We start from the raw sequence: 12453 nt of genomic DNA on the forward strand, positions 1-12453 counted from the left end.
TTGGGGAAGGGAGGCTCAGCGTTTTAATGAAATGGAAATGGTAGATGTCCAGGACTTACCGTGTGCCAAGCACTTTCCTTAAGAGCTGGGCTAGATCCAACAGAAGTAGATCGGGCACAGTTCCTGTCACGCTTGGGCCGCTCAGTCTCAGAGGGTGAAGGGCGTGAAGACTCCCTCATCAAAAATGTGCTTTGACTCGTCCTCCGTGCCAGGGGTCTAGGATGAAGCTTCAAGGGAGCCAGCCCCAATTCAGTCTTGGTCCCTGGGCCACAGGCTGGCCAGTGGGATTCTGACCCCTTAGCCCGGACAGGAGACGGAGTCATCGAGAGATGGAGAATCTGAGCAACCAGCTCCCACGACCTCATCCTACTCTACTCCCGGGGCAGAGGTCGGCACGTGGAATTCAGTGTCTGAGGGGTGGGCCTCACTTCGGTGGGACCTGTGGCCCTGATAAAGGAGTGGGTGGGAAAGTTCCCAGGAAGAGAGGCGCACAGGGATGGACGTTTCACAGAAACCCCATTTTCTCATCTATTTCCTGTTCATCACTGCAGTGCGGGGACCACGGCTGCCACCATCACCTCTTTACCTTCCTAACCCCCAGCTGAGCCAGAGCCAGCAAACCAGAAGAGACACTGCTCTCTCCCTCCCACTCTCTCTCATGGGCCAGACAGGGAAGAGAGCCAAGCCAAAGACACACAGCTGGGGAGGTGGGAGCGCTGATGACCCTCACAGATAGCGGACAAGGAAACCCACACGATGACGTCACGGCAAAATGGGATGATGTCACACGGGCTATCGTGTGGAAGTCCAACTTTTCCCTGTCCTAGAGCATTTCTCCGGGGTGACCCCTTCGGTCCCATCGCTGGCTCTAGAGCCTCTGCGTTCCCCTCCCTCATCTACAGATACTCTACGGCCGCATCTGAGCCGTGAAACTCGGTGGCAGCAGCCGTGGCCCAGAGGGGCTCGGTGCTAAAAGTGTTAAAAGGGGGAAAGAAAAGGGGGGCAGGGGACACAAAAGCATCCGGACAGGGAACAGAGCGGTTGAAAGATGCATTGTCCTTTGTAAAAATGGGACGCCTGGCCAGCCGTGTCTTGGCTAGGCCCTCGGGACCTGAGAACTTGTCCTCTGAGGCTAGGCAGGGGACCAGAGGGAGGGTGGGAGGGTGGGAAGGACAGCGGCCCCCATCGCGATCCCTCTGGCAGGAAAACGAGCGGCTGACAAGGACGAGCAGAGGCAGCTGGCGGGAAAGTGAATTCCTTTTAATCTGCCGACGTCTAAGAAGGTACCCCATTGGGGAGTAAAAAAATAACCAACCTATCCAGAGGAGGTGGTGAGGTGAGGGCAGGGGACTCCTGGGGCTCCGGCAGCCCCGTGGCGGCAGGGGCGTGCGGGGAGGGGAGGAGGCCGCTGCCGTGGACGGGGGCAGGCACCCCGGAGGGGAAGGCGGTTGTACCCCAAAACCGCCCCCGGGACCAACGGGAAGCGGGGGAGACGGTGGCCAACCTGGGACCCGAGCCCCGGCAGGGGACCCCGGGAGCCTGCCCCCAAGCAGCTCCCTTTCCAGAGTTGAGCACGGGACCCAGGAGTCCCGGCTTCCAATCCTGGCAGAGGGGACACTGTGGCATCTCGAAAAGAGTAAAAAGCTGGTTTGATAGTGACTCCAAACCCGCTGTCGTCCTCTTTCGGAAAAGGCGGGAAGACAGACCTCGCCTCCCATTCCCCGGCCCCGCCACCCCCGGCCCCCGAACTCCCCAGAAGAGCGGATCTTGTGTGGGACGGAGGCAGGGGAGAGGGTCCTCCCTTCGCCTCCCTTGTCCCCCTTGTCCCCACTCCAACATGCCAGCCAGGCCAGAGCGTGGCAGAGGCAGGCACAGGGTGGCGGGCAGTGATTGCTGGCAGGACCCGGGGGGCTCCCGAAGGGCAGAGGAGAGGGTTGTCGGGAGAGTCCGACGGAAGGGGTTGGAGGCAGTGGGAGGAAGAGGGCACCGGGAGGATGGAGAAGGGTTCCGGGGCTCCCTCCGACCGTGGGGGTCAGGGTTCGCAGAGGTGACGGGTGGTGGTCTGGAGTTCTCAGGGGCTCCGGGTGGCGCTTCCTCTCCTCCCACCGCTCTCCCCCAACCCCCCATTCTCCGGCACGAGGCCTCCCCTGCCTAGGAGGAGCCGGAGGTGCTGGGGGGAAGGAGAGCTGGGGAACAGCAAGGGAAACTAGCAACGGGAAGGGGGACCGAAGCCTGAAGTCAAGAAGAAATAAATAACACTATATACAAGGTCAGGAGCTTAGCTCCCTCTGACCGGAGGACTGGGATGGGGGTTTTTAAGAGCCGAGAGAGCCCCAGCATTTTGGGGGAAGAGGGGTTTCCAGAGAGTGGCCAACGGGGAGAGAAACACTCTGGGCCAACCCTGCCCCTGTGGACATTTTGCTCCCGGGGACGGGCCAGACCTGTCTTCTTCGGCGCTGTTTTGACCCTTACCCTCCAAGCCACCGGCAAAAGGCCCTCTCACTCTCATCTTGGCCATCTAAGGGTCAGGGCGGGACCATGAGGCTTACACCGGGGGTCGGGGCAGAGCCAAGAGACTTAGACCGGAGCCTCCCGAGACCCAGGTCCCAGGGGGAGGAAGAAGGGCGGGCAGAGGGGCAGATCGGCTCGGGGGGAAAAAGTGCTAAAGTGCTTGGGGGCAAAGGGGTCTGGGGGAGAAGGAAGTCCTCCCAGACATCGCTCCCAGACCGGGGGGGAGGGAGGGGGCTGGACTGGGTTCCTTCTCTGCCACCAGCTTTTTCCGCGACGAACTGCAGTCGGGAAGGCCGCACCCCAACAGCGTGCTCCCCAAAGATGAAGCCAAGCCCTCCGGGAGCCCGCCGCCTGCCTCCTGCACCAGAGCGGCTCTCCGCGCCCCCTCCTCCCCCCCATCACTTGACTGTCCAGGAATGGTGGGGGGAGACGGAGGGAGTCGCGGTTGGGAGGGAGGGTGGGCGCCGTAAGGCCTAGGGCCTAGGGAGGGGGAAGGGAGCCAGTGTTGTGCCTTGCCAGCCCGTTGGTTCGTTCCCCACAGAAAGGACCGGAGAGAAAGATGATGGTGAGGGGGGCGTCTGAGGCAACCAGCCCTTCCCTCCTCCCGCTCGTCTCCCTGGGCTGGCCCAGGGGGGAGGGGGCACGGCCGGGCCGAGGGCTTCCCCTTTAATGTCCCAGCACAGTGTTTTCGGCGCAGTCCCCACCCAGCGAGGAGCGGAAGGCCTGCAGCTGGGAGACCCCGTGGAGGTGCACGCAGGCCGCGGCCACAACCAGCACGTGGAAGATCTGGTGAGAGTGGAACTGAAAGGAAGGGGGAGAATCCCCGTCAGAGCGGCCTCTTCCCGCCAGGCCTTCTCCCCACACCGAGGGACGAGGAATAGTGGAAATCCAGGGAAGCCTCCCGGAGAGGGATGGGGGAGGAAGCGGGGCCGGGCTGGGCAGTGTCCACCCCTCGGCATTCCCGGGAAGGGAGCTGGGCTTTCCCAACGCAGTCGGAAGGGAGAAGAACAGAAACAGTTCAAGTCCTAAAACCTCAGACTAACGAGACTGAGAGCAAGAAAAGGGGCCGGGGGGGTCAGAGGTTAAGGGCGTGGGCAGGATCGCCGCGCTTACCCAGATGTCGCACTTCCCTGGGAAGAACCTCTCGGGGATCCGGGCGGCATACAGGGCAACCCCCAGGATGTAAAGCAAGGCCATGAGGAAGAGCCAGCCGATCTGGCCCACTGTGGTGGCGCGGAAGAAGCCCTCGGCCAGCATGAAGTGCAGCGTGGGCACCAGCCCGCTTAGGCCCAGCCCCAGGAACACTCCTGCCAACAGAACCGGGGGGCGGGAAAAGTGACGCTCAACGCGAACCGGTGAATCGGGCTCCCGTCGCCTCCTCGGGCATCTCCCCTCTCACATCCGGGGCTCCCCCACCGAAGCCTGGCGGCTCCCGGGGTTCTCACCCGCCCGTACGGCCCGGTACTGCGGCGTGGCGAAGTAGTCCCACTGGGAGACCAGGATGGCAGTGGTGCCCAGCACGCAGATGATGACGAGGTAGATGACCTGGGGCTGGGGGTGGCAGTAGAAGGAGTAGTAGAGCCAGGGTACAAAGCTGCCCATGATCAGGAGAGCGATGCCCGAGTAGTCCAGCCTGGAACGACGACGGCGGCGGCGGGAGGGGAGGGGAGGCAGGGGCGGTTTAGCCTGGGAAGCACAGGCCTGTCGGGACACTTCGCGAAAGCACCCCGGTCCCGGGGTGACGGGTGGGCGCCCCTCGCCCTCCCCGGCTGCCGCCTTTCCCGAGGACCACTTTCCCGCGCCGGCCCAGCGGCCCGCCCTCCCTGGAAAAAGGAGCGGGCCTCACTTGGAAAACGTGCGGGAGACCTTCTCCGAGTGGCAGTAAACGGTGTGGAAGAGCCAGGAGAAGCTGAGACACAAGATGGCACCCAGGAAGAAGACGCCGAACACCACCCGCTCCTGCACCGGTGCCACGAAGTTGGTGTTGGGGCCGAACATGTAGCCAATGCCCAGGACCAGGAAGAACAGACAGCCTACGGCGGGTAAGGTTCCGGCACAGCCGGGTTAACCGCCCCACCTCAATCCGCCTCCGGCCCTGGGGAACCGGGGCCGTTCCCCCCGCGGTCGTCCACCCTACCCTCGTTCCACCCCCTCCCGGCTCGGGGGCCGGACTGACCGAGGAGGTGGGACCAGATGTTGCCAGTCTCCGTGTGCAGGCGGAAGATGCTGCGGAAGCAGGCGCGGAAAGAGGGCATGGGCGGGCGGTGTCCGTGCAACAGGAAATCGTTGTCCTTGAGCCAATCGGGCAGCACGTCGTGGGGGATGACCCTCCAGCGGCCCTCCCACACCTGTGGGGCGACAGGGGAGACGACGTGCTTGGCACCCACCTCGCCAGTCCGGCTTCCCCTCGAGGCCCCGCTCGCCTTCCCACCCTCCTTCCCCCAGCTGAGCTTGAGATCCCGGACAACCCTCAATCCACTCTGCCTCCCTCAACCCTGTGTCCAATCATTCAATCCTATTTATTGAGCACTCACTGCGTGCAGAGTACTGTACTAAGCGCTTGGGTGAGTACAACGCAATAATAAACGGACACATTCCCTGCCCACAAAGAGCTTATCCTGCCGCCCTTTCCCTCCCACTCTCCTGGGCTGTCACCACTGTGTATCCCATTGAGAAGTAGCGTGGCTCAATGGAAAGAGCCCAGGCTTTGGAGTCAGAGGTCATGGGTTCAAATCCCAACTCCGCCACTTGTCAGCTGTGTGACTTTGGGCAAGTCACTTCACTTCCCTGGGCCTCAGCGACCTCATCTGGAAAATGGGGATGAAGACTGTGAGCCCCCCCGTGGGACAATCTGATCACCTTGTAATCTCCCCAGTGCTTAGAACAGGGCTTTGCACTTAGTAAGCGCTTAATAAATGCCATTATGATGATTATTATCCCTCCCTCCCAAAGTCAAGCAAAGGAGCCAGGAGTCCCAGACTCCTGGGAGAGAGGTGGGGAAGGAGAAAAGGTAGAGGGAGGTGGGGAGAATTCCTAACGTGGGCATCCAAAGGCTCTGGCCAGCGTAGGGGCTGCTGAGCCTGGGGGAAAGCTGGGCTGGCCCTGGACCGGTACCTGCGGGTTGGAGCCGGCGCTCCTCACCATGGCTTGCCTTTTCCTGCAGCAGGTGGGCGCTCCCTTCCATCTCCGGCCCGCTCCTCGACATCGTGGGGCCGCGGCCACCTCCGCTTTCCCTATCTACCCCTGCCACGGCCACGCCGGCTGCGGCAGACGCGGGGGTGTGCGCTCACACAGGTGCGAGTGTGTGCACGCGTGTACCCACACACCAGCCCTCCCCCACCACTCTGCTCCAACAGCTGACCCAGGGAAATGTACCTGGGGGGGACCACTAGAGCTGGGGACGGTGGGGTTGTTGAGGAGGACTAGCTTTCAGCCCTGGGCCTGGAGTAGAGGCGGTCAGGGCGACAATCTCAGGCCCTCTATCCTAGGTCCCCCTCCCCCTGCCCCTCAGGCAATCAATGGGATTTATCAAGTGCTTATAGGACGCAGAGCACTGTACTAAGCAATTGGGAGAGTTTGATACGATGGGTGTTCCCTGCTCCCTCCCGGTGTGTGGGACCCTGGGGCGGCGGGGAGGGGACAGCCCGTCATGCACAGCAGGCCGAGACACCGGCTCTCCCGTCCGCCCACTGTCCCCCCAAGGAAGCACCTCTCCAGAGTCCCACTTGCTGGGAAGAGGTGACCCCTTGGACCTAGGTTCTGCCAGGATGAGCCTGGGAGTGGCAGCCAGTGATGGCCTGGAGGAAATGGGGTGGGAAGATTTCCACTCTTTCAACCTCTCATATTCCCCACCCCCGGTTGAAGGAACATTTTTCCCAGCAACTCCCAGTGGGCATTTCAATCCATTTGTCTCCTCCTCAAGAAGATGGGGAGTGCCTAAAGCTTGGATGGCCCATAGGACGTGACAATTTGGGTTTGGAGAGGGAATGGGAGGCCAAGGGAGGCCCCCAAGCCCGCCCCACCCTTCCCCACTGAACCTGAAAACCCTTAGCTTCCACTAATAGCTTGACCATCCTTCTTCCTCATCAGGAGTGTGGGTGTTTGGTGGTAGTGGACGCAAGGTGGGGAGGGGGGAGTTGCAGGGGAGTGAGGGAGGCAAGACGGGGAAAGAGGAAGCACCCGAGGGCAACGAAAGTCTCCCCTCCCAGCTCCAGACCTAATCCTCCTCCCGGCTAATTGATGATCAGGGAGCTCTCCCTTCCGTACCTGTTGTTTGAGCTGTCCCCCACCCTCATGACCCAGACTGTGGCCCTGGTGACTGGGCTCTGGGGGCCCAGGTGGGGAAAAGAGTGATATCACAATGCTGGGGTGGGGGAGAAGCGGCGGGCATCATAGGAAGGAGGGAATGTGGTCGACTGAGAGAAACGCTCCCACCCCTCTAGGAGTGCTTCACAAAGTGAACCCGATTCTCCCAGGGTCTTGGCTTACTTCTCGGAAGTCAACCCTTTCGGAGCAGAAGGGGACAATTTGCTGCAGGGCATGACTGCTCAGACAGAGTTAATGCTTTCTTCTAAACAAGATGATTACCGGGAGGAAAATTTAGGTGCTGGGAAAACTGGGTTCAATTTAGCAGCCGTATTTGGAGAGGTCCAAAGGATAAGAAAATAGTGACGTTGGCGATGATGACAATAAGGATTGTGGTATTTGTTCAGTATTTGCTCTGTGCCAAGAACTGGGGTAGATATAATACAATCAGATCAGAAACAATCTCTGTCCCGCATTTTACAGATGAGGAAACGGAGGCACTGAGCAGTTAAATGATTTGGCCGAGGTCACGAAACAGGCAGATGACGGGGCCAGGATTAGAACCCAGGTGTAATAACAAGAGTCTGCAGAGAGGCCACCCTAGGGACCGATGAGGTTTGGGGTGAAGCTGTAAGGCCACTTCCCAGTCAGGCCAGCCTCATCAGCAGCTGCCCAGCTCCAGAGGATTGACGGGTCAAAGCCCTGGATTATCGGGGCGTTGCTGTTAGGGTGGAAAGACACCGGAGCGGAAGACGGGGACGAGATCGGGCCAGGGTCGGTGGGGGAGCCCCGGGGGGAAGCCAAGAGGACCGCCCTCGCGTCCACCATCAGGCTCTGCCACCTGCCTGGAGTTCGGCACAGAAGACCCACGTCCTGTCCTCTGGCTGCCTGCCTTACCAGCTGCAATCCAGGTCTTTGCCCTCCCCTCATCCCCGCAATCCAGGGAGTCACCGGGAGTCAGGCTCAGGGCGACCAAAGGCGAAGACTCTGGGAGCGGCAGGCTGAGGAGGACTGGGGCACCTACCATGTACATAAACTCCTCCATCTTCTCCATGGCGTGGTGAGCCTGCAAGGGCAGCGTCACGACCCGCACGTTAGCTCGGGCCTCCTCCTCGTCATCCGTGTCCGTGTCCCAGCCCGGAGAGCCCCCGCCCCCCATCTTGACCTCGTCCTGGGGAAGCACAAGAAAGGAGAGACGGGGCTGGTTACTTGGCCCCTGCCGTATCTCCCCACTCGACCGGTCCTTCCCTCCACCCTCAACGTGGTTCCTCCACGTAGGGTGCCTTTGTAGGGTCCGGTGCTCATTACTTATTAATAGTCACCAAGGAGCTGGGTTGGCGCTAAAGACCCCTCCCCCTAAAAGCCCCCCCTCGCCACCTACAATTCTCATTATCATCCACAGCTTTTGAACTCTATGTGATAAGTGATGCGCTAAGCCCCTGGGCATATCCAGAAGAAGTAAAAGTCGTGCGACTGCCCCTGGAGAGCTTACAGATTAACGGGGGAGAGGTGAATGGAAGGAAAATACTGAACACAACACGGGTCAAAGGGACAGAATAAAGATGCATGATAGGCAAAACAGAATTAAGAGATAAGTGAGGCTGATGACATAGCTGCCTAGGAAGCTACGGGGAGGGAAGGGGGAGGAAATTAATAATGTCTCTGGGAATGGCAAGGCACAAAGCCACCATTCCTTGCCTTCACAGGAGTCTCGGCGAGGACGCTCCGATATCAGTGATCCCCACAGCCTTCTTCAAAGAGTTATTGATGCCTGTTGACTTGTATTGATGTCTGCTCTACCCCCTTCTCCATCCCACAGCACTTGTGTATATTTGTATGTATTTACTACTCTATTTTATTAATGACGTGTATATATCTATAATTCTATTTATCTATTTTGATGTTATCGTTTTGTCATCTGTCGCCCCCTTCTAGACTGTGAGCCCGATGTTGGGTAGGGATTATCTATATCTGTTGCCGAATTGTATGTTAATAATAATAATAATAATGTTGGTATTTGTTAAGCACTGTTCTAAGCGCTGGGGGGGAATACAAGGTGATCAGGTTGTCCCACGTGGGGCTCACAGTCAATCCCCATTTTACAGATGAGGGAACTGAGGCACAGAGAAGTTAAATGACTTGCCCAAGTCACACAGCTGACAAGTGGCGGAGGCAGGATTCGAACCCATGACCTGACTCCCAAGCCCATTCTCTTTCCATTGAGCCACGCTGCTTTCCAAGCGCTTAGTACAGTGCTCTGCACACAGTAAACGCTCAATAAATAAGACTGAATGAACGAATGTCTGTCTCCCCCGCTCTAGACTCTGAGCTCCTTGTGGGCAGGGATGGTCTCTCATTGAGAAGCAGCGTGGCTCAGTGGAAAGAGCGCGGGCTTGGGAGTCAGGGGTCGTGGGTTCGAATCCCAGTCTGCCACTTATTAGCTGTGTGGCTTTGGGCAAATCACTTTACTTCTCTGCGCCTCAGTTCCCTCATCTGGAAAACGGGGATTAAAGACTGTGAGCCCCACGTGGGACAACCTGATTACCTTGTATCTCCCCCCGCGCTTAGAACAGTGCTTCACACATAGTAAGCGCTTAACAAATGCCATTATTATTATTATTGTTTTGTTGTCTGTCTCCCCCTTCTAGACTGTGAGCTCGTTGTTGGGTAGGGACTGTCTCTGTTGCCGAATTGTCCTTCCCAAGCACTTAGCCCAGTGCTCTGCACACAGTAAGCACTCAATAAATACAACTGAATGGATGAACGTCTGCCTCCCCCCGCACCAGACCGTGCACTCGTTGTGGGGGCGGTCTCTCTTCACTGTTGCGTTGTACTTTCCCCAGCGCTTGGCACAGTGCTCTGCACGCAGTAAGCGCTGGATTCACTCCTTCATTCAATCGTATTTATTGAGTGCTTACTGCGTGCAGAGCACTGGACTAAGCGCTTGGGAAGGACAAGTTGGCAACCTATAGAGACGGTCCCTACCCCTGAAGAGAAGCAGTGTGGCTCAGTGGAAAGAGCCCGGGCTTTGGAGTCAGAGATCATGGGTTCAAATCCTGACTCCGCCCATTATCAGCTGTGTGACTTGGGGCAAATCACTTCACTGGGCCTCAGTGACCTCATCTGGAAAATGGGGATGAAGACTGTGAGCCCCCATGGGACAACCTGATCACCCTGTAATCACCTAACTTCTCTGTGCCTCAGTTCCCTCATCTGTAAAATGGGGATGAAGACTGTGAGCCCCATGTGGGACAACCTGATCACCTTGTATCACCCTGTGCTTAGAACAGTGCTTTACACATAGTAAGCGCTTAACAAATACCATCATTATTATTATTTTCTAGACTGTGAGCCCATGGTTGTTGGGTAGGGACTGTCTCTAGATGTTGCCAACTTGTACTTCCCAAGCGCTTAGGACAGTGCTCTGCACACAGTAAGCGCTCAATAAATATGACTGAATGAATGAATGAACAGTGCTTTGCACACAGTAAGCGCTTAATAAATGCCATCATCATTATTATTATTGTTATTAATACGAAGGAATGGATGCATGGAAGCGTCGAGGGCCCACCTCCGGCCGTCCCCATGTCCAACCCTGGTGGGCCCGACTGGGCAGAGAGGCCAGGGCGTGGGTGACCCCTCACTCCTCACCCTCAGCTTCCAGGCTGTCCATCCCCTCGCCCCCTCCTACCTCACCTCCCTTCTCTCCTTCTCCAGCCCAGCCCACACCCTCCGCTCCTTGGTCACTAACCTCCTCACTGTGCCTCGTTCTCGCCTGTCCCGCCATCAATCCCCGGCCCACATCCTCCCCTGGGCCTGGAATGCCCTCCCTCTGCCCATCCGCCAAGATAACTCTCTTCCTCCCTTCATAGCCCTACTGAGAGCTCACCTCCTCCAGGAGGCCTTCCCAGACTGAGCCCCCTTTTTCCTCCCTTCAAAGCCCTACCGTGAGCTCACCTCCTCCAGGAGGCCTTCCCAGACTGAGCCCCCTTTTTCCTCCCTTCAAAGCCCTACCCTGAGCTCACCTCCTCCAGGAGGCCTTCCCAGACTGAGCCCCCTTTTTCCTCCCTTCAAAGCCCTACTAAGAGCTCACCTCCTCCAGGAGGCCTTCCCACACTAAGCCCCCTTTCTCCTCCCTTCAAAGCCCTCCTGAGAGCTCCCCTCCTCCAGGAGGCCTTCCCAGACTGAGCCCCCTTTTTCCTCCCTTCAAAGCCCTACTAAGAGCTCACCTCCTCCAGGAGGCCTTCCCACACTAAGCCCCCTTTTTCCTCCCTTCAAAGCCCTCCTGAGAGCTCCCCTCCTCCAGGAGGCCTTCCCACACTGAGCCCCCTCCTTCCTCTCCCCATCCCCCCCGCCTTCCCTCCTTCCCCTCCCCACCGCCCCTGTATATATGTTCGTACATATTTACTACTCTACTTTACTTGTCCATATTTATTTTATTTTGTTCATATGTTTTGTTCTGTTGTCTGTCTCCCCCTTCTAGACCGCGAGCCCGCTGTTGGGTAGGGGACCGTCTCTAGATGTTGCCCACTTGGACTTCCCAAGCGCTTAGTCCAGGGCTCTGCACACGGTAAGTGCTCAACAAATACGATTGAATGATGGAACGAATGAAGCAATTGAATGATTGAAATTCATTCAATCGTGTTTATTGAGCGCTGACTGTGTGCAGAGCCCTGGACTAAGCGCTTGGGAAGTCCAAGTTGGCAACATCTAGGGGCGGTCCCTACCCACTGAATGCACTCACCGGGGTCAGGGGGGGGGCCCTGTTTTTCTTCTTCGGCCTGGTCCAGCAGCGGGCACAGCTCGCCTTCGTCCTCCTCCTCCTCGCCCTCCTGAAGATGGCTGGCAGGCGGCTGGCGGGGCCCGTGCCCCCCGGCGAGGCAGGCCATGGGGCCAGATGGGCAGGGTGGGAGCCCCTTAGTGTCCCCGCCAACCCCTCGCCTCCGGAAGAACTTTAGATGCCCTCGCTGTCTGGCTTCATCACCCTGCCTGGGAGGTGAATCAGAAGTGGGTACCACTCAGGGTGGCATCCCACCCCTTGACCTTTCCCTGACCTCCAGCGGTCCCCGCAATCCCCTTGCTCTTAACGAGGAGCCCTTATTAATGACTGCCCACTTTCCCGGCCAGTCCCCATCCCGCTCCCGCGTCTGGCCCAGCGTCCCGCTCAGGGCCCGAGCCGCAGCGAGGCGAGGCTCCGGGTCCCGCCCCCCCGTCTCCATGGCAACGGCGTCCCCGCGCGGACAGTGGCCCGCTGGCCCGTCCGTCTCCGCCCCGTCTCCTTCCGGCCGCCCGAGTGATCGACGCGCTCCTGGGCCCCGCCGGGCTCGCTTCCATCCTCCCGTTGCCAAGGCGACGGGCTCGCTTCCGTCCTCCCGTTGCCAAGGCGACGGACTTAGAGAGACACGCGCCGGAGCCGCACGGAGGCCGGGAGCAGCGCTATCAGACTCCGACCACAAGCCCGCAACCTCGGTGTCATCCTCCACTCCGCTCTCTCGTTCACCCCTCACATCCAAGCCGTCACCCAAACCTGCCTGTCTCAGCTCCGCATCATTGCCAAGATCCGCCCTTTCCTCTCTATCCAAACCGCTACCCTGCTCGTTCAAGCTCTCATCCTATCCCGTCTGGACTACTGCATCA

The 12453-nt window shown here is 58.8% G+C and overlaps 1 protein-coding gene across 4 annotated transcripts; it reads right to left on the bottom strand.

Annotated features, from left to right (window-relative positions):
* Positions 1-1740: 1740 nt before the first annotated feature.
* Positions 1741-12015, bottom strand: LOC119929973 (adiponectin receptor protein 2-like). 4 transcript variants are annotated; one of them, XM_038748368.1, is made up of 7 exons: positions 11561-12015; positions 7841-7987; positions 4688-4859; positions 4358-4544; positions 3957-4144; positions 3625-3818; positions 1741-3312 (listed from the first exon to the last, which is right to left on the bottom strand). In XM_038748368.1, exons 2-7 carry the CDS (start codon positions 7973-7975, stop codon positions 3178-3180), a joined length of 1011 nt encoding a protein of 336 aa, XP_038604296.1. In that variant the 5' UTR covers positions 7976-7987; positions 11561-12015; the 3' UTR covers positions 1741-3177. The 4 variants fall into 4 exon arrangements, with proteins under 4 accessions (XP_038604296.1, XP_038604297.1, XP_038604298.1 ...); XM_038748369.1 differs by lacking the exons at positions 7841-7987; positions 11561-12015 and adding exons at positions 5626-5772; positions 6778-6840; XM_038748370.1 differs by lacking the exons at positions 7841-7987; positions 11561-12015 and adding exons at positions 5626-5772; positions 6221-6311.
* Positions 12016-12453: the final 438 nt, after the last annotated feature.

This window comes from Tachyglossus aculeatus, chromosome 6 (assembly GCF_015852505.1).
Source record: "Tachyglossus aculeatus isolate mTacAcu1 chromosome 6, mTacAcu1.pri, whole genome shotgun sequence".
In the NCBI taxonomy this organism is placed as follows: domain Eukaryota; kingdom Metazoa; phylum Chordata; class Mammalia; order Monotremata; family Tachyglossidae; genus Tachyglossus; species Tachyglossus aculeatus.

What these genes read in the sequence shown, in the direction of transcription:
- LOC119929973 (XM_038748368.1), bottom strand. Translation starts at nt 7,975, where the DNA reads ATGGGGGGCGGGGGCTCTCCGGGCTGGGACACGGACACGGATGACGAG. An exon ending in TGGAGGAGTTTATGTACATG is followed by an intron (nt 4,860 to 7,840) that starts GTAGGTGCCCCA and finishes GTCGCCCCACAG; the next exon opens with GTGTGGGAGGGCCGCTGGAG. An exon ending in CATCTGGTCCCACCTCCTCG is followed by an intron (nt 4,545 to 4,687) that starts GTCAGTCCGGCC and finishes TACCCGCCGTAG; the next exon opens with GCTGTCTGTTCTTCCTGGTC.